Source organism: Tamandua tetradactyla, chromosome 8 (assembly GCF_023851605.1).
Source record: "Tamandua tetradactyla isolate mTamTet1 chromosome 8, mTamTet1.pri, whole genome shotgun sequence".
Lineage (NCBI taxonomy): Eukaryota > Metazoa > Chordata > Mammalia > Pilosa > Myrmecophagidae > Tamandua > Tamandua tetradactyla.
This window is the reverse complement of record NC_135334.1, coordinates 79967766-79990057: the sequence shown is the minus strand read 5'-3', so window position 1 is coordinate 79990057 and position 22292 is coordinate 79967766. Positions and strand designations below refer to the sequence as shown.

At 38.8% G+C, this 22292-nt stretch overlaps 1 protein-coding gene across 22 annotated transcripts in view; it reads right to left on the bottom strand.

Annotated features, from left to right (window-relative positions):
* Nucleotides 1–22292, bottom strand: part of DNHD1 (dynein heavy chain domain 1) — an 88045-nt gene that overhangs the window by 39045 nt on the left and 26708 nt on the right. For 21 of the 22 annotated variants that reach the window (XR_013156780.1, XR_013156781.1, XR_013156782.1 and 18 more), the window contains 8 exons: nucleotides 10984–11238; nucleotides 10738–10875; nucleotides 10559–10610; nucleotides 8679–8944; nucleotides 8359–8602; nucleotides 4891–5048; nucleotides 4230–4355; nucleotides 3853–4129 (listed from right to left, as the gene is read on the bottom strand). Coding sequence is in view for 17 of the 22 variants with exons in the window: in XM_077113806.1 (XP_076969921.1) it covers nucleotides 3853–4129; nucleotides 4230–4355; nucleotides 4891–5048; nucleotides 8359–8602; nucleotides 8679–8944; nucleotides 10559–10610; nucleotides 10738–10875; nucleotides 10984–11238 (1516 nt within the window). In the remaining 5 variants the exon portion in view is untranslated. The remainder of the gene's footprint in view (nucleotides 1–3852; nucleotides 4130–4229; nucleotides 4356–4890; nucleotides 5049–8358; nucleotides 8603–8678; nucleotides 8945–10558; nucleotides 10611–10737; nucleotides 10876–10983; nucleotides 11239–22292) is intronic. The other variant, XM_077113809.1, reaches the window with a different exon arrangement.

The following is a 22292-nucleotide window of genomic DNA, read 5'->3' as shown; positions in this document are numbered from 1 at the left end:
CTCATGATTACCAATGGGTAGAGGCAGCCAAAGGGTACAATGACTGATAACCGGAAGAACGAACTATGGTATTTACATACGAGGGAATATTGTGCGGCTGCAGAAAGGACTGGTGTTGTGAGGCATGCAACTAAGTGAATGAACAGTGAGGACATTATGCTGCATAAAATAAGTCATAAACAAAAGGATAAATAATGTATGGTCTGACTCATATGAACTAACTATAATGAGCAAACTTTGAGAATATATTTGAGAGCATAGGTTACCAGGAGATGGAAAGTGGGCAGAAACTGGGCAATTAATGATTAAAGACACCAATAAGATTCATTGTAAAAGTTTGGAAATGAATAGCACAATATTGTGTGATGGTAGCACAATACTATGAATGTAATTAACAAAGTGAAGTCTGAGTATGATTGAAAGAGGAGGCCTAGAGTTGTGTATCTCACCAGAAGGAAAACTAGAGGATAAAAACTGGAACTGTATAACTTAGCGAAACCCACAGTAGAAGATGATGGTGGTTAATCATATAAATATAAGAGAGTTCTTACATGACCTAGAACAAACATATGTCACTACTACAAGGTGTTAATGATAGGGTGTTATATTGGAAGAAATATAATTAACGGAAACTAACATCCATAGTTAACAATAACATTGTAATATTCTTTCATAAGTTGTAACAAAGGCACTATACCAAAGCTAAATGTCAATAATTGGGGGATATAAGAGATATGGGAATTTCTTCTTCAGAAAAAATGAGAATGTTCTCCTATTGACTGTAGTGGTGAATGCATAACTATGTGATTATATGAAGAGCCACTGATTGTACACTTAGGATGGATTGCATGTTGTAAGTATATAAGTAAAACTGAATAAATAGTGGTGAAAGGGTTCCAGGCACTAGAGTAACTTTCCAGAAAACTACAACCTCCAGATAAGTTCTGAGACCTAGCCCAGCCTCTTCAGAACATCAGGTAGTTTCATCTCCCTACCCCATATTAGTGACAGACCTTCCAATATCAAAAATTTAGAAATGCCATAGCCCAAACAACCTTAAAGAGAGGTATGGAAAAATTAAAGTTGAATGGTGGAGTTATACATAGAAGATAGGACTTAACAAATGAATATGAAGCCGAATCATTAAATTGATATATCTTTTAGTTCCCAGTATCTTAGAGCAGCTAGAAAAACCTAAAATTGGGAAATTGTGACCCATGTCAAAGTCTGAAATATGTTCTACAACTAATGGTGGGGCTGTGCTTTGAAATTTATAGCTTTTTTGTATATATGTTGTTTTTCACCAAAAAAGAAAAAAAATTCGATTGTGATGATAAAAAAATATTTAAGCCCTCTAGCCTCCTATATTCTTGAGCAGCTAGAAGGAAAAATATGAGAGGATCGTATGGTAGCCCATGACAAACTCTGGGATCTGTCCTGTAACCACTTGTTGAAAGTGCTTTGGAAACTATTGCCTTTTTATTTCTTTGGTTTGTATATATGTTATACTATACAATAAAAAAAGTTAAAGAAAACTAAATAGATAGTGGTGAAAGTAACACAGTATCATTCAATGTACAACTGTCAAAGAATTGTCCGCTTATAATGGTTAGAATGATTTTTGTTATGTATATTTTACCACAACTAAAAATAAACTTTTAAAAAATTAAAAAAAAAAAAAAAAAGAATTCAGGGGTGGTGCAAGGGTAGTTCAATGCCATGCAGGAGACTGGGGTTCGATTCCCAGACCATCTACCTCCCCCTAAAAAAATCTCTTCAGTTATTGATAAAACTTAACATACATACATATATGCTGTACAAAATTTTTGCTAAAGCAGAGCTAGAAAAAAAAAAAAGAATATCCAGTCAAGCTGCTTGTGCTAGTTTAAAAGTATTGTGTACCCCAGAAAAGCCATGCCCTTTAATCCTGATTCAATATTGTAGGGTGGAAACCCTCTTGATTAGATTATCTCTATGGAGATATGGCACTCCTAGCTGTAGGTGTGGCCTTTTGAATAGATTATCTCCATGAAGATTTGGCATTCCCAATTGTGGTTGTGGCATTTTGGTTAGATGGAGATGTGACTCCACCCATTCAAGGTGTGTCTTGATTAGTTTACTGGAGTCCTTTGAAAGAAGAAACATTTTGAAGAAACTTTAGATGCAGACTCTTGGAGAATAGTTACTTCGGAGCTGACAGAGACATGGACATTTGAAGATGCTTGGAGTGCTGACAGAGAGAGTAGGTGCCTAGACACAGCAGAGCCTAGCAGACATCACCATGTTCCCATGAGATGCTAAGCAAGCCAAAACCCAGAGTTGTTTCCCAGAGGGCTAGGTGAAGGCCCACAGATGCTTAAGAGAGCAAACCACCGACATCAAAAGCTAGAAGCAATGGAACCAGGAACAAGGACAGTAGATGCCAGCCACATGCCTTCCCATCTGACAGAGGTATTCCAGACAGCATCAACCTTGCTTGAGTGAAGGTAACCTCTTGTTGGTGCCTTAATTTAGATATTTTCACAGCCTTAGAACTGTAAACTTATAACTTACTCTAAATTACCTTTTTAAAAAGGTATTCCATTTCTGGTATTTTACATTCTGGCAGCTTAACAAACTAATACACTGCTATATAATGACATTGGAAAGTCATTCTCAGCATCTAAAGGATTAACAAATTTCAACACCTTTATCTTTCTTCTTGGAAAAAAATACTCAAAGAAATATCTTAGTTTTCTGAGGAAAGAATGAAAAGATGTAGTATTAAAAATAATAGTAATGGGTAAACAAAACTAGGAGACCTCAGTGATGTCAAAATAGTTGTTAACATGGTTATAAAAGAAAGCCTATGTCTAAACTGATGAGTAAAAAAATAATACATAATGGAAATAAACAAGAGTATTAATTACATGGATCTAAAATTCTGCATTATTTTAACAACAATTCAGGAGTTTGGTGGGAAGATTGGCATGGAAGAAGGAAGTAAAAGCAATGCTGTGGGTTTTCCTGGTCCTTTTACCAAAAGGCCTGAGTCCCCTACTCTACATTTTCACAAGCTTCCCCAATCCTGGCAGGAAAGGTCAAGGTCTACGGTCTATGTCAGCTCAAGTATGGGCTGATGCTTTCCTAATACTCTGCCAAAGAAAAAGTCCCTTGTTCAAGGATAGTTCTAAATATCCTCCACCTCACATCTGGCCAGACAGTCCTGGGATTGGGGATGCCCACAGGCAGAGACAGTGATAGAACCTGGCCAAGGGTCAAATCATAAGCAATGTGTCCTTCCAAGGGATATAAAGTGACTGGATCTGAGGAAAGAGACAAGCCCACAAAGTTATTTATGTACAGGATAGTAGCAGCCTAGGTTGTACCACTGCCTGGAAGGGCTAAGAGCAATTGTTCTGTCCTCATCTCCTCCTGTGGACTACTGAGGCCTTAGCAGCTTCCTTTCTACACCATGTTGGCTGGTAGCAATGGATACTAGAACATTAAGAACTATTCTTTTTTGAGACCTACTGCCTGTGTTAAACAGGCTAATGTGAATGCTAAGTACTACAGTGAAGCCAATCGTATGTTTCTACTGCACAGGCTTCTATTAGTTCCCTGACTCCATCCCATTCTAATGGAACATTCGTCTATTTGCCTCCCCACCAGAAGCTCCCCATATCCCCAACCTAAGAATACTACCTAACATATTCAATGTATGAAGGATTTTGTCCTGCAATTTTCATTAATAAAAGAGACTAATTATTTGATTTCTGAGGCTTGCTTAAGGTCACAAAGGACACAGGACCCTTATTTCAGCAGGAAGAGTCTATCATAGGGAGATGGTGAGGGAGCAGGGATCCTCAGTACCAGTGAACGTGGCATAGGCATGGTGCAGTTCACTGAGGTGGCTGGCTGTGTTCTGGAATTGATGCTCCAGGGATATAAGCTGATTCTCAGTGCTCCTCTGCTCTTGTGCAGGATCAAGGAAGGGACCAGAAAGAGCCTTCTCAAGCAGGCCTTTCAGCTCCACCGATGCTGCTGCCATCAGCTGCTGCAGCTTGGGCACTATGGCATGTCGTTTGCTGAGCAGGAACTCTGAGGCCTGACTTCTCTCAAACTGAAATGCCTCCCACACATCTAGCAGCTATGGAGAAAGTAGAGGGTTGTTAAGTACATCAGCTATGGGTAGGTGGGGAGAGGGGAGGGGTTGGCGGGAGGGGTGGTTCCCTGAATGGCTCTCTCACCGAGATGTCCAGAGCCTCATTTTCAGTACTAAAGAGGCTAAAGTGGTTGCGGATGAGTTCATGAAGTGACCGTATGTATTCCATTCGTTCCTCCAGCTTCATGTACTGCTCGTTGGCCTCATTCAACTGCAGGGGCCACAGCATGAGTCAGCACCCTCACAACTCTGCACTCCTTTTTGGGCCCAGCTCCAAGGGGTACCACTACTTTCTGGATGCTCCAGACCCTAGGAGCAGCCTTTGAACCAACTGGGACCAAGGGCCATATGGGGTCAGATCCCCACCTGACCCAAGTGTCTCTGAAGGTAGGACATTTCCTTCCTCCCTGACTAAGGACTCCCACAAGGCAGGACAGGCATCTCCCCCCACCAGACCATTACCCTTAAGACAGGGCAAAAGCTTCCTCTCTGACAGACTTGTCACAGAGAGCACCTCTGAAAGCAGAAATGAATTTCTCTCATCACACTAGGGCCTCTGCCTGACATAAGGACACTACGAGTCACGCAAATAGGGCAAACACTAGCAAGGGCATGATGCTTATGTGAGCATAGTTTAAGAACATCAAGTCCCATTGGGAGCTCTTGTGAGTCCTGTAGAGAGCATGCTGAGCATCAGAGCAGGATGGGACTGAATAAGCGGGGCAAGATGGATGGGGAGAGCCCACCTTCTGCGAGCACTGTGCAATGGTATGAATGTCGGAATTGATGTTTTGGAAGACATCTATGAAATCTGTGAGCTCTGTCATTAATTGCTGAGTGCAGCTCCAGCACTCGTTCTGTACATGGGCAAGAATGTCCTTCCTGATGTTGCCCAGCCTGGATTCTGGAGACAGGAAAGGATCAAATGTTAGGGGATACATGAAAAAGAAGGGGTACTGGGGAGTATTGTGGGTCCAGAGTTGGAGGCTCAAGGGGAATCCAGAGCATGAATTCATTCCCTCATTCACTGAACACTTACTGGACCCCTGCTCAGTATATAAGTGGGTGATATGCACAGGAGCTTGTGCTAGGCACGAGTGGACATGAAAGAATGGATGAGACAAGAGTGTCCCACCTTCCGAAGTTCACAGGATGGTGACAGAGACACACTCCTAAATGGACAATTGCAGACCAGTGTGAGAAATGCTCCAGAATTGCCCAGGAATCCTCATCTGCCACAGCAAAGGAGAGAAGGTCTTAGAAGGTTGTGAGAGGTCTCCTCAGAAAGGGGAACATTGGAGTTGGGAGTGTTGAGTAGTTAATACTCAAAGTTGTCAAGGCATGCCAAATAGATAAATAGCATATGGAGAGGCATAGAAATGGCATGTTCATAACAGCAGAATACCCTATCAGACATAAAAGAATACTGTTTTGTAAGTCTTACTGCCTATGTTCCAGTAGAAGAAGTACCAAGAAGAGGATGGCATCTGCCTTTTCTTTGTATAAGTTAAAGGAAAGAATCTATCAGATGGGTATGGGACTAGAAGATAATGGAAGCTGCCCTTGGTGATATGTACAATTCCATTGCCTCAGAGGGCTGGAATGTATCAATATAATATTTCATCAAATCTAAGATACCATTATTTCTAAGAAAACCATTATGTTATACACCACTGAAAAAGAAAAAATGCTGTCATCTAAACTCATCAATCATAAGACACCTCTTGAGTTCAGAGATATTAAAGTGTGCATAAAATAGTAAAATACAGTATAGAAACACAGTATATATAAAATATAGAGTGCTTACTACATGCCAGGTACTGTGTCAAGGACTTATTAAGAGTCATTTAATCTTCAGAAAAACCCTTTGATGTAGATACTATTATTGTCCCTATTTTATAGATAAGGAAACTGAGGCTCAGAGCAGTTAAGTAACTTGATCAATACTACACAGTAGCATGTGACATAGCAAGGATTCAAACTCAGGCAGCTTGGCTCTGCTCCATTATATTTTATATCTTGAAAGGTGAAAAGTAAATCAGCCTACGGGCATTTCTGCAACTGGAAAGTGGGATAGTGAATTCTGGAAGTAGATAATTGAAACTACTTGGTATAGTACTTTTGGAGCCTAGGAGGAAGTGACCAAGAGGACTGAGGACTAAGAGCTGATGAGAAAACTCAGAGAGAGGGCACCAATCAAGGGGCACTCTGGGTTAAACAGAACACTGAGTATGTGAACTCATTCTTCTTCAAAATTCCCTGTGGCCTATAGTCATTGTAACGTTGGCACGTTTTTTGACCTGTAGCATCAGGTAAGTAAAAGCAAACAGCAACTCAACAATGACACCATATGGTATTAAGGAGCAATTGATTGATAAAATGCCAGGGCTCCTCGGGATTGAAAGTTGAAGGTGGATAGGGAAACAGATTTGAGAGATATTTAGGAGGCAGAAAAACAGAGAGGATTTGATGACAGGTTGGATGTGGTGGGGTTAGAGTGAGAGAGGAATAAAGGATAACTCATATTTCTGATGAGGCCAATTTACCAAGGTGGATAATTATGCCATTCACTGTTGAAAGGAGCCCAGGAAGAAGAGAAACAGAGTTGTAAGATAAAATTAGATCTACAAGAAGGGTGAGAATAGACAAAAGAGGGTGGAGTATAATGAAAAAATATTAATCACCTACTGCATGCTAAGCTGCATACTGGTACTATAAGTAATAATTCAATACTCATCACTATAAACCCATGAGGTGAGTATTATTAAAATTAGGTTACAAATAAAGAAAGTGAAGCTTGGTTTTCTGAGGTCACAAAGCAAGTAAAAAAAGAGCCAGGATTTCAACCCCCAGGCTTCTCTCTATATTTGTTCCTTTTGAAGAGGCAATTTGATCCTGGACTAGGGATCCAGAAGATCCTTGGATCTCAGATTAGAATCTAATTTGTTCTAACAAACTAGAATAAGAAGACAGACTTCCTGGGCATCAGCAGAGTGAAAGATAACACTTCCAATTCACTTACAGTTCCCAAATGGGAGAAGATATAGAAGACAGCTAGGAGTTGACAGCCAGTAGACCCAAATGGGGTTCCTGTGTTGAGGGTTGAGGGACCCTGAAGCAGAAGCTGTAGGGGTAAACAGCCTAAAACAGAGATTAGATGAAGAATTCACTAAAATTCCAAGGATCTGCAACAAGCCAGCATGAACCAGATGTCTAGCTGAGTAATCAGAGGGAGAAACTCTGGGCCCTACTAGCACAAGAGAATACAGACCAGTCATGCCAGCCCAGAACACATCAGAACCAGAAGCAGTAGAGTCAGAAGGAGGGCAAGGAGTAGGCAAGCCTATATTACACTCAAGCAAGGGGCAATAGGAGCCAGCAAAAAAGAGCAGATAGCCCAGGGGCCTGCACCCAATGCCAAATGCCATCTTTGGAAGGAAAAGGAGCAAAGAACACTTAACAATAAAAGCAACCCATTAAATGTAGTGGAAATTTTGAATTGACCAAATGCTCAGACTGTTTGACCAAAAGTTACTACTTTAATTGAAAAATGTTCTTTTTACTTGAGAAGGTCATGTTTTTCTTTTACCATCAGCAAAAGTTAAGAGTACAGGAGAAGACAGGATCAGTTAAAGTGAGTAAACCATCTACACATCCAAACTGTAGCATAAATTTTGATTCTTCTATATAGAGGGTGTGGGGTACCTTAGATTCCCAGGAATCTCTGGGCAGAAACTGAGCTCAACAGCCTAAGGAATAGGCTAAGATTTTTCTCAGACACATTTGGTCTAAACTACATCCAGGGCGGGCCGCGGTGGCTTAGCGGGCAAGAGTGCTTGCCTGCCATGCCGGAGGACCCCGGTTCGATTCCCGGCCCCAGCCCATGTAAGAAACAAACAAACAAACAAAAAATAATAAAATAAAATAAAAAAAAAAAAATACTAAACTACATCCATACCATAAGAATAGAAAGTTTGAAGTGTCAGGAATGATTACTAAGGGGTATAGAGACTGAGAAGAGCCAAAATAGAGACAGGCTGTCCTTTGTAGTATCACACAGGAAAGGGGTGGGGACCTGAGGCTTTGGAAGGTTCCATGGCTCTGATGAGAAGTCTTCTCTAAAGGTGCCTGGAAGACATTTCAGGCCTAAGGTGGGCTATGTAAATAGGAGTAAGAAAGGAGGAAGGAAAGGAAGGAAGATGAACAACACTTACCCATCTCTGCCTGTATTTCCTGGCAACTGAGCAGCAGCAGCTTGCCTTTTGTGAGCAAATTATCAGGCATATTGGAGACAAGGGACTGCCACACATTCAGGCGGCCCACTAGTATCACGTAGTCCTTGATGGGACAGCCTCTCATGGCCTCCAGCTTCCCAGGCCCCCAGGCTTGCAAGAATTCATAAATGCCAATCATCCAGTGATGCTCCCTACAGAATTCCTGAACCTCCTGCAACATGGCCTAGATGCAGACAAAGTACTTAGGCTATGATGGGAATTAGTAGGTCTCATCCCACTCCTTAAGCCTCCGTTCTCACCTCAAGCACGGTCTGTAGTTTAGTCAGTGCCTCCTGAATTCGAGGGTTGTCGTCTAGATCCTTCTGCAGATGTGTATAATTGGGGAGCGAGTACTGGCCCCGCAGTCGGTATCCACGGACCTCTAGAGTTCCAGTGTTTGGGAAAAACTTCCAAGGCCACACTAATCCTATATCCTGGCCACAGAAGATACGCACAGCATCGCTGGGCTGTCCCAGGAACTTGGGCATCAGGAATTCTGTGTCCGAGTCCTCCTCTTCATCTTCTTCTAGCAGGGCACATGCCATAATGGTTAATGAATGCCCCCTGGATCCCATACACAACCTTCTTCTCCACCTTAAGTGTATATACACACACATCATACACCCATTATGCACACGTATTCCCTATTCATGAGTGAGCTCACACATACATCCACATCACAAATACAGTATACCAAACCCACTGAGGGAGTGTATTAGTTAGGCTTCAGGTGCAGAGAAGAGAATTGACTCTAGCAAGTATAAGCAGGAAGGCAATCATTACAGAATACTAAATGGGTGGCAGAATAACTGGGAGAGCTGAAAAAATAAAACACTCTAGGCTGAGCCTCTAAGGTTCTCTGTGTCTGGTGAATTGAGATGTCATTGCCACACAAGCTACAAAAACACACTGCTATGATCTTCAGCAGCAAAATGAAGGACATACACCCAGTCTTTCTCCATAATTAACTCAGTTCTGAGTTGAAGTATCATATAAATCTTATAACTGGTCCATCTGAAATCACAAAAGACACCTAGGTGCAAGGGGGTCTGGGAAGACTGGCAGAACAGGAATTCATACTGGATGGAGATTGGAAAGAATGTTGCCAGCCCTCAGTCACTGCCTTAAAGAATATCCTTGAACCTGGCCTCCGCCTTAACATTTTAGGAATTCATTACACCATACCAGATAAGTTACTCCTTTAATCTTCAAAACAACCTTGCTGCAGCTAGATATTTTTGTTATTCCCATTTTGCAGAATAGTAAACTAAATTCATGTAGGTAAAAATAGCTTGGATTTGAATCAACATATGCCTGATTCCAGAGCCATTTCATTTTGCACTGCATCATGTAAAATAAATATCAACAGTCTCTATCAATTAGCCTAGATTCACTTGGGGAAAAAAATTTCCCCCAAAGGTGAGATTTGTAAAAGGCACAGGCTCCTTTCAATGAACTTTTTCCTCTTTGTCACCTGTGTCCTAAAATTAACTCTATGTCTTCAAATCATCTTAATGAAAGTATGCTAGTTGCATAGGAAAATGAAAAATCTCTACAAATCAGATGACTGAATGCATTTAATACTCTTATTTGTGAAAACGTTAGTATTCCAAATTTAGAAATGTGAAGATGTATTTCCTCCCTGATAGCAAGTTTGAGGATTGATAATGAAGCATAACTGGTAACCATAAAATATTTCAATAATACCCATGAATTACTCTGTGTGAAACGAAAAAGAGCTGTATGAAATGAAGCAAATATATTGAGCAATCAGAGTCCATCAAACAAATACACATTAACCTAGCAATCAAATGCAATAGAAAATGAAATGCAAATATGACATTAGAGGAAAACTTTGAGGAGTTTGGATAAACCAGGGGAAAGACAATGTACTCAAACTCTTTCATAACCCTAATTCTACTCAGGTGCATACACACACATACAATGAGCACATGCATGAGCATGCAAAAATACACTCCCACCCTCCCCACAGTGCCCAGTTAGAGCTCCATCTCGTTAGAGCTGCTTCATCCACATTCAAGGCCTGATTACCTCTTGCCTGCTTCCCATGCCATTAGCACTCTACCAGTACCTGCCCCTACCCTAACCTTCCTACCCTCTGCCTCGGTCTCCTAAATACCTTGGGAAATCAGGGTGTCCCAGGAGGTCTTGCGGTCTGCAGATTGCATTAGCTTCATGCCAGGATATGGAGAAGGGGCAAAAGTGGAAAACAAGGAATTCAGAACATGCTGAGAGTTTCTGATTACAGAGGATAAAAATGGAATTTCTACAATCAGCTCCCTGTTCTCTACAGAATACCTTAAGGACAGAGGCCTTGACAGACTGTATGCCCCCAGTTAGAACCTTGATCATCTTTTCAGTAGAGGGCATATGAGACAGTTGGCCACAATTGTCAAAGACCAGCTGCGTTAGGAGAAAGGGGTTATGCCTTGGGGCCTATAAAAGAAATGAGAGGAGAGGTTGTGCAGCTAGCTTTTAGTATCCATTGGCCCATCTGGCCTTTGACTGCCTACCCACCTCTATTCATACCACCCACCACCTTACTTGAAGGATGTTGGCCACAAAAGAGGTTATCTCCTCCTCCACAATGGACACAAGGTTCTGGCAAATCATATAATCTACCAGGCGGGCGAGATGTCCCAACTGCAGCAACCAGGTCTCTGTCTGCTTCAGCCTCTGTTCCAGCTCCTGGTACTGTACTCTTTTTAGGTATATAGAACCTTGGCTTGTCCTGATCCTCTTGCAGCATTTTACTCGCTCCTGCAAGCCTTGTTGCATATGGTATGTGTCCTCGTGAACCTGCCAGTGTAGAGTGGAAAATGTGCTAGAGATAGGGTATGGAGAGCAAACTAACCATCTACTGGTCTGTACAGACTGTCAGGTCTTGGAACCTGGAACCTAGAATCTAGATATACACACAGAGGGCTGCTTTTTAGTAGATATTAGCCCCTAGAAACATTTAAGTGACCAGAGAAGATGAAAATGGAGAACATGTATTGGAAAGCCACAGTGTTCTAATGTGATTGGCCATGGCCATTCCTGTCTACTGAAAGGCCCAAGGGTACAACCCAAATAGAACATGTCTGCTTGACACAGACAAGGAAAAAGAAAGATTGGATACGTAGGGCTCAGTAATAATTCCAGTCATTAGGCCTGGGTGATGTGGCCTGCTGAGTATTGTATTTGCCTGGGCACTAACATGGACTTTCTATTGGGGGAGGAGAAAAAGCCTAGTGACCTTTTCTTGGTTCATCACTGAGCTGAGAGGTTAATCAGCCTCATAGGTTATCATTATTTTGGGCTTCTGTTAAGGAACAGAAGGAGACACCAGAAATCTATGCTTGGCCAGCAGACCTTGCTGCTTTCATGACCCTTATGATGCTCAATAGAGCTTTTGAGTCTAACTGATTGGTGTCTGTGAATGGAATGTCTGCTGTTCATGAGCTTAAGTCTCAGTCTTCTGAGACCCAGGTGTAATACAGCTGAGCCCAAAGCTGGGTAATTCATACACAAATATGGCCTCAGACTTGCTGATGTCCTCTTTCATGCTCTAGCAATAACCACAATACCCAAGGCTTCCCACTTCATAATCCTTAGTACACTGCATCTAGTTACTTATATGCCTCTTCCACTACACTGTAAGCTCCTGGAGGATGAAGAGGCCTCTGTCATACCTTATTTTATTTCTCTATTGCTTAACATAGTGCAGTAACATAGTGCCTGACCAGGTGGTAGTTCCACAATAAATGCTTATAAAGAGAATTGAAAATGTTTTCGAGTACCACTGAGTCCTCACGTTGAAAATGCCCACTGAGTACCAGTTAGGATAAAACTATAAAAACAACAACAATAATTACTACTTCAACAGAACATAATCAGTATATATATACATATTGTTTTGCATGGGCAGGCACTGGGAATCGAACCTGGGTCTGCAGTATGGCAGGTGCGAACTCTGCCACTGAGCCACCGTTGCCAGACCAGGATATATTTTTAAAACACTACTGCTAGGAACAATATTTTCAAAATTCTGAAGGAAGTTTTTTGTTTTGTTTTGCTTTATTTTTATTTATTAATTTTTTTATTTTCAACTTTTTTATTGTATAGTATAACATGTATACAAAGCAAAGAAATAAAAAAGCAATAGTTTTTAGAGCACTCTTCAACAAGATCCCAGAGTTTGTCATGGGCTACCATATGATCCTCTCATATTTTTCCTTCTAGCTGCTCCAGTAGATAGGAGGCTAGAGGGCTTAAATATTATTTTATCATCACAATTGACTTTTTCTTTTTCTTTTTGTGAACAATAGCATATATACAAAAAAGCTATAAATTTCAAAGCACAGCGCCACAATTAGTTGCAGAACATATTTCAGACTTTGACATGAGTTACAATTCCACAATTGTAGGTTTTTACTTCTAGCTGCTGCAAGATACTGGAGACTAAAAGAGATATCAATTTAATGATCCAGCATTCATATTCCTTTATTAAATCCTATCTTCTCTGTATAACTCCACCATCACCTTCAATCTTTCTATCTCTCTCTTTAGGGGTGTTTGGGCTATGGCAATTCTAAATTTATGATTTTGGAAGGGTCTGTCATTAATATGGGGTAGAGAGATGGAATTATCTGATATTCTGGAGAGGCTGAACTAGGTTTCAAGACTTATCTGAACTAGGGACCCATCTGGAGGTTATAGGTTTCTGGAAAGTTACTCTAGTGCATGGAGCCCTTATGGAATCATATATATTGCCCTAGATGTCCTTTAGGATTGGCTGGAATGGTCCTGGTTGGGGGTTGGCAGGTTATGATAGGCAGCCAGGCTTAACTGAAGCTTGCATGAGAGCAACCTCCAGAGTAGCCTCTCGACTCTATTTGAACTCTCTCTGCCACTGATACTTTATTAGTTACACTTCTTTCTCCCCTTTTGTTCAGGATGGAATTGTTGATTCCATGGTGCCACGTCTGGACTCATCCCTGAGAGTCATCTTTCACATCGCTAGGGAGACTTTCACCCCTGGATGTCACGTTCCATGTAGAGGTGAGGGCAATGATTTCACTTGCAGAGTTGGGCTTAGAAAGACTGAGGTCCTCCAGAAGTAACTCTTAGGCATGCTTATAGGTAGTCTAAGCTTCTATGCTATCTACATAAGCTTCACGAGAGTACGCTTCATGATTGAGGGCTTCGCCTATTAATTTGGGTGTGAGGGAAGTTTTTTAAAACCTGAAACTGGTATTGTTGATATTTGAGGATGTATAAAAACATTTTTTAGATCTGCAAAGATTCAGAAAATTTACCTACTTATTACCATGAAAAAAGTAAGAAATAGTATATTCCAAACAGAGGAAAATTAATTTAAGAGGATAGTGTCAATAAAAAGCTCTGGTGAGCAATTTGTGAAATGTATTGTTCATTCTAAATTAGTAAAACAAACATTTTCATAAAAATTCAGAACTAAAATTCCAGATAATATCGGCCTAAGAGTAATATGAATTGTGGAGAAAGGAAGAGAGGAGAGAAACAAAATTAAGAGAGTGTTAAGGTTCTTGTTCTGTTTTGACAGAAGAATATGGATACAAATTCACACTTGGCATTCATTCATTCATTCAATACTAACTGAGCATTTACTATATGGCATAACCTATACCAAACACTAGAGATATATAGGTGAATGAAAAAGATAAAAATCTCTGTCCTCAGTGGGGGTGGGAAAATGGGAGGTGTACAAAAACATAATAAATCATTTCTGTTTATATGTCAAAAGGTGATAAGTACTATGAAAAAACAAAGGACAGAGTGAGAGGGATCAAGACTGCTGGTAGTAGCAGAGGGTTGTAATTTGAAATAGGGTCCCAGAGAAAGGCTCTGTGCTTTTTTTAGAAAAAGACATATTGATATAAAATTGAAAGTTGAACAGCTTTTGTAACTGCTAGGCAAGAATGCATTCAGCTGCAAGTTTAACAGCAAACTAGAAAAACTGTAGCTTACATAAGTAAAAGATTTATTTGTTTAAAGCAATAAAAAATCCATGAATGTTATATTGGCCCAATAATATCAATCACAACAAAGCTCCTTCTATCTTCCCCCTCCAACATTTTTAATATGACTTTTATCCTTATCAGGGTGAGATGGCTTCTTCATTACCAACAATTTCATCCAAGGATCAAATAATAAGACAGGAGCAAAGTCATTGGCAAATGGTAATGGTCCAAAGGGACATTTCAGTTGAATCTCTTTCAAAAAACTTTTTTCCAGGCCCTACAAGTAATTCTAAAAGGAGTTCTGTCAGCTGAAAAAAAAAAGATAGGAGATGGAGGTCTGAGGAGGGCACAGACTTGAAGAGTACTAGTAAGGGTAACTTAAAGGATCAAAAGAGAAAGAGGGAAAAGAATATATAGATCTGACAAATTAAATCCAAAGGATAAGATGGTTAATTCAAGAAATGCCTTTACAATAATAACTTTGAATGTTAACAAGCTAAACTTACAAATTCAAAGATATAGGATGGATTAAGAAGTATGATCCAGCTATATGCTGCTTACAAGAGACTCATCTTAGACCTAAGGATACAAGTAGATTGAAAGTGAAAGGATGTAAAAAGATGTTCCACTCAAGCTATAACCGAAAGAAAGCAGGAGTAGCTATACTAATATCAGACAAAATAGACTTTAAGTGTAAAGACATCAAAAGAAACCAGGAAGGACACTATATATTAATAAAAGGGACAATTCACCAAGAAGAAATTGTAACAATCATAAATGTTTATGCACCAGTCAAGGAGCTCCAAAGTACATGAGGAAAACACTGGCAAAGCTGAAGGGAGTGATAGATATTTCAATAATAATAGTAGGAGACTTCAATACACCACTTTCCTCTATAGATAGAACAACAAGACAAAGGATCAATGAAGATATAGAGAACTTAAACAATTTAATGAATGAATTAGACCTAACAGACATATATAGGTTCTTCACCCCCAAACAACAGGATATACATTCTTCTCTGGTGCTCATGGAACATTCTCTAGGACAAACCATATGCTGGGGCACAAAACATGTCTTTATAAATTTTAAAACATTGGAATTATTCAAAGCACTTTCTCTTGTCACAATGGAATGAAGCCGGAAATTAATAACCACTAAAGAACCAGAACTTTCATAAATATATGGAGATTAAATAAAGTATTCTTGAACAACCAGTGGGTCAAAGAAGAAATTGCTAGAGATATCAGTAGCTATCTGGGGATGAATGAAAATGAGAATATGACATATCAGAACTGATGGGATGTGGGAAAATGCCCCAAATGCCAATATTTAAAAGGAAGGAGGAGGAAAACTAGCGGATTTAACTGCTCACCTGGAGGAAATAAAGAAGAACAGCAAACTAACCCAAAGCAAATAGAAGAAAAGAAATAACAAAGGATAAAGCACAGTTTAATGATTAGGAGAACAAAAGAACAATAGAAATAATCAATAAAACCAAAAGTTGGTTCTTTGAGAAAATCAATAAAATGATGGCCCACCAGCAAGATTAACAAATCAAAAAAGAGAGAGGATGCAAATAAACAAAATCAGAAATGAGAGGGGGGTTGTTAACTAGGGACCCCAAAGAAATAAAAAAAATCATAAGACAATAATATGAATAACTATACACCAACAAACTAGACAATTTAGATGAAATGGACAAATTCTTGGAAACACATGAACAAGTTACTAACTCAAGAAGAAATAGAAGATCTCAACAAACCAATCACAAATAAAGAAATTCAACCAGTCATCAAAAAATCTTCCTACAAAGAAAATCCCAGGACCAGATGGCTTTACAGGGGAATTTTATCAAACATTACAAAAAGAACTAACAATAATCCTGCTTAAACTTTTCCCAAAAAATTGAGGAAAAACGAACACTACTTAGCTCATTTTATGAAGCTAATATCACCCTAATAGCAAAACCCGGTAAAGAGTCTATAAGAAAGGAAAACTACAGGCCAATCTCCCTAATGAACATAGATGCAAAAATTCTCAACAAAATACTAGGACACTGAATCCAACATCAGATTAAAAGAATTATACACCATAATCAAAAGTGACCAGACATCAAGTAGAGACATGAATGAAATTGGTCTGGATAGGATTAAGGTATATTAGAAGACAAGGGTACCCTAACAGTGATATCGTTCATGTTTTAAAACTTCAACTTCTGTGTGAGATTAAAGGAGAAATGTTTATTTGGTGCAAAATTTATATTTTGGGTAGTGCATTTCCTAGTTGAACTTGTATGATCAGTTAACACCATAAATACATGGAATCTTAAATAGGGCATGAGATTTTGTTGGTTTGTCCAGGTTAGTGTGATGCCTCTATAAATCCAAGAGAAATTTGGACAGTGAATAAACAAGCATTTGCAAAATCCCCTTGGTGGAATAGGGAGGAAGGGGCAATTTTCAACATCCCCATTTGGAGAATTTCTGATATCCTAGCAAGCAGTGGGGACAACCAAATCAATAGGCCAAGGCCTCAATCTTGGGGGTTGCCCCTTGAAACTTATTCTTGTAAAGGATAAGCAAAGCCTACTTAAAATTAGGCCTAAGAGTCACCCCCAGAGAACCTCTTTTGTTGCTCAGATGTGGCCTCTCTCTCTAAGCTGACACGGAAAGTGAACTCACTGCCCTCCCCCTCTATGTGGGACATGACTCCCAGAGGTGTAAATCTCCCTGGCAATGTGGGACAGAAATCCCAGGATGAGCTGGGATTTGGCATCAAGTGATTGAGAAAAACTTTTTGACCAAAAGGGGGGAGAGAGAAATTAGACAAAATAAAGTTTCAGTGGCTGAAAGATTTCAAACAGAGTTGAGAGGTTATCCTGGAGGTTATTCTTATGCATTATATAGATATTCCCTTTTTAGTTTATGGTGTATTGGAGTGGCTGGAGGGTAGTACCTGAAACTATAGAGCTGTATTCCAGGAGCCTTGTTTCTTGAAGATGATTGCATAATGATGTAGCTTTTACAATGTGACTGTTTGGGAAAACCCTGTGTCTGATGCTCCTTTTAGCTAGGGTATGAACAGATGAGTAAAAAATATGGATAAAAAATAAATAGGCAGAACAAAGGTTAAAATAAATTGGGTAGATGGAAATACTAGTGGTCAATGAGAGGGAGGGATGAGGGGTAAGATACGTATGAGTTTTTTCTTTTTCCTGTTTTTTTTCTTTTTCTGGAGTGATGCAAATGTCTTAAAGAATGATCATGATGATGAATACACAACCATGTGATGATACTGTGAGCCATTGATTGTACACCATATTTGAAATGTTTGCATGTTAAGAATGTTTATCTTTGTATATTGTTGTTGTTTTAACTTTTTTATTGTATAACATATACTGTATGCTGTTTTAGCAATAAAAATATTTTTAAAAATCTGTAATAGATCATACTTGGCAGAGAGCCTGGAAGTAGATTAAGATATCAACATAAATCCAGCCTTCTCAGACTATATAGCTCTCTACAAACAAACAAACAAACAAAAAAGTTTTGTATGTTTGGATGTTGTTTTATCAATAAAAATATTTTTTAAATATTTAAAAAAGAATTATATACCACGACCAAATGGGGTTTATACCACGAATGCAAGGATGGTTCAACACAAGAAAATCAATTAATGTAATGTAGCACATTAACAAATCGAAAGGGAAAATTCACACGATCATCTCAATTGATGCTGAAAAAATATTCGACAAAATTCAGCATCTTTTTCTGATAAAAACACTTCAAAAGGTAGGAATCAAAGGTAATTTCCTCAATATAATAAAGGGCATATATGAAAAACCCATAGCTAGCATCATACTCATTGGTGAGAAACTGAAACCTTCCCCCTAAGATTGGGAATAAGACAATATGCCCTCTGTACCACTATTACTCAATATTGTAGTAGAAGTTCTAGCTAGAGCAATCAGGTAGGGAAAAGAAATTAAAGGAGTACAAATTGGAAAGGAAGAAGTAAAACTTTCATTATTTGCAGATGACGTGATACTATACTTGGAAAATCCTGAGAAATCTATAACAAAGTTACTCAAACTAATAAAGAAATTCAGCAAGGTGGTAGGGTATAAAATTCATGTAATGTTTCTATACACAAGGAACGACCAACTGAGGAGTCAATTAAGGAAAAAAAATTCCATTCAAAATAGCAACTAAAAGAATCAAGTGCCTAGGAATGAACTTAACTAGGGATGTAAAGGACCTGTACACAGAAAACTACATAAAATTGCTAAAAGAAATCAAAGAAGCTCTAAATAGGTAGAAAGCATTTCCTGCTCTTGAATAGGAAGGTTAAATGTAGTTAAGATGTCAAGTCTACCCAAATTGATCTACAGTACTAATCAAAACTCCAACAACCTACTTTAAAGATTTGGAAAAGCTAGTTACCAAATTCAACTGGAAAGAAAAAGACCCCAAATAGCCAAAAGCAACCTAAAAAAGAAAAATGAAGTAGGAGGATTAATACTTCCTCACTTTAAAACTTATTATAAAGCCACAGTGGTCAAAAACACATAGTACTGGCACAAAGATAGAAGTGTTGACTAATGGAATTGAACTGAGAGTGCAGAAATAGACCACCAAATCTATGGTCAGCTGATTTTCAAGAAGGACCACAAATCCACTGAACTAGGACAAAATCATCCTTTTAATAAATAAGCATGGGGGAACTGGATATCAATAGCCAAAAGAATGAAAGAAGACCCTTACCATACACCCTATACAAAAATTAACCAAAGTGGATCAAGCACCTAAAGATAAGAACTGGTAATATAAAACTCCTAGAAGAAAATGTAGGGTAACATCCTCAAGACCTAGTAATAGGAGGTAGCTTCCTAAACTTTATACTCAAAGTACAAGCAACAAAATAAAAAACAGATAAATGGGAACTCCTCAAAAGCAAATGTTTTTGTGCCTCAAAACACTTTTTCAAAAATGTTAAAAGGTAACTAACTCAATGGGAGAAAATATTTGGAAATCACATATTGGATAAAGGTTTGTCACCCTACATACATAAAGAAATCATACAACTCAACAACAAAAGAACAAACAATCCAATTATAAAATGAGCTAAAGACACAAAAAGGCATTTTTATAAAGAGCAAGTGCAGATGACTGAAAAGCACATGAAGAGATGCTCATTTTCACTAGCTACAAGGGAAATGCAGATCAAGACTACAGTGAGATACCACCTCACATGTTTAAGAATGGCTGCTATTAAACAGTCAGGAAACTACAAATTTTGGAGAGGATATAGAGAAATTGGGACAATTATGCTGGTGGGAATATATAATAATACAGCCACTATGGAAGACAGTCTGGCGGTTCATCAGAAAACGAAATATCGAGTTGCCCTATAACCTGACAGTACCGCTACTTGGTATATACCCAAAGAGCAAAAGCAGTGACACAAACAGACATTTTCACACCAATGTTCATAGCAGCATTATTCACAACGAACAAAAATGGAAACAATCTAAGTGTCCATTAACAGATAAGTGGATTAACAAAATGTGATATATATATACACACATACAATGGATTATTATGCAGCACTAAGATGAAATGACATCCTGAAGCACATGACAAGGTGGATGAACCTTTAGAACACAATGCTGAGTAAAATCAGCCAGAAACAAAAGGATAGATGCTATATAATTCCACTTTTATGACCATGGTAAAGTCAGAGGCTTATAATACAGAATATAGGGAACCTAGAGATACACAGAAGCTAGAGATGGGTGAACGGTTAGCTAATGAGGTTGAACTTAAATGTAAGGGAAGAGATAGAAGTGAAGGCAGTTCATTAGTAAATCTATAAATAATATTACCATATTGAAGATGAACATGGTTGAAAGGTGTTGTATCGACCCATGTGTCCCATGATTAAAACTAAAAATATAAGTTCTTGCATGAACTACTTCAAAGGTATGAATCTTGTACAACGAGTGTATAATTTCAGGGTATAGGGGGAAAACTGCTATTGGATGGTATGGGCTATGTTTAAGAGGAAAACATCAACAGTACCTCAGCAACACCAGGGGTAAATAATGGGGGGAGGGGCAAGAGTTAAAGGGAGGTTTGGATTTTCTATTTGGTGAGGGTGTGTTTATCGGTTTCTTTTCTCCTGGGAACAATTAATTGCCTGAAATTGAAGACAGACTGTTGACTTTTACCTTATACATGATGTCCAATGGAAGGAGGTGCTGAAGAATACACTGACTGAGAAGTAGAATGGTGAATGATGGTCTATACATATGGTCAAATACTGTGCTGCTACCAAAAAAAGGAACGAAGTTGTGAGGAATGCAATGTTGTGGATATTCCTGTGGGGCATTTGGTAACGCAAAATAAGGCATAAAGAAAAGAACAAATATTGTATGGTTTCATTTAGAAAACACTTATAGAAAACTGGAGCCTAATTTGTAAGTTCTTATAGCAGTGACATTTAGTCTGGAACAGTAATTGTTATTTCTGGATTTTGAGAGGCTGTGCTATATATGTATAACCTGGTATTTAGAGATAAGAATGAAGCTGGTCAGCTCAGGATTAAGATAATTCAGGATACTGGGGTAAGGAAGACATTGTCTGTATTTTAGAACTTCACCTACTTTATGAGTCCAAAGGGAAAAAGGTTTATTTTGTCCAGAACCTAAATTTTCTGGAGCACATAATCTAACTCAACCTGTCTGGACAACCCAAATGCTGGAGCCCGGAATAAGAATGAGGGCCTGTAATATTGTATATCTTAGTATAGTGCCTGGATACATCCCAGAGTATATTAAGCAGATAATCAAAAAGTGTTGACAAAGTCTCTTGAGAGATAGGAGAAAAAACATGGAACTATTAAACTTTATCACTGAGGAAACCCCTGATATGTTGCCAAACATTAGAGACACTCAAATCAATAGGCCAAGCCCTTAATCTTGAGGCTTGCTCTTGTGAAGCTTATATATATATACATATATATAGCTTATATATTTAAGCCCAACTCTGCAAGTGGCCCTGGCTCTATGGCATCGACAATGCCATCCTGACCAAAAGGGGGAAAAGAAGTGTAACAAATAGGGATCAGTGACTGAGAGAGTGCAAATACAGTTGACAAGCTACTCTGGAGGTCACTTTTAAGCAAACTTCAGTTATACATTGCTACCTATCATAGTTTGCCAAACCCCAACCAAAACCATTCCTACTAACCCTAAAGAACATCTAAGACATTATATGAGATTCTAAAAAGGGTCCATGAACTATGATTACTTTCTAGAAACCTACAACCTCCAGATGGGTTCCTAGGTCAGATAAGTCCTGAAAGACAGAGGGATTGTATGTAGCCCATGGCAAAATCTGGCATCTGTCCTGTAATCACTTGTTGAGGAGTGCTTTGGTAACTATTGCTTTTTTATTTCTTTGCTTTGTATACATGTTATACTATACAATAAAAAAGTTTAAAAAAATAAATTAACTACTGACTATAAAAACTGCAACTATTTTTGTAATACTAAAACAAAAGTGGGATTTAGGGACTGTGGGGCAATTTGCCCCATCTACCACAACTCAGCTTGGTACAATGTTGAGTCCAACTTTTATTGTCTGGAGGCTAAAAGCCACTGCCTCGTTCTCATTCCTGTACCATGACTCTAGTATCCTGACACTCCTGATGTCAATTACCCTTTCTGCTACCTCCTTGAAGAGAGAATATGAAATTCTTCTTCAGCAACTCTTCTAAAACATCTAAAAAAGATATTTCTGATGAGTTCAATCAGTAACCATAAAATAAGCAGAAGTGCTTTTAATTATAATTTCTTTAAACTCT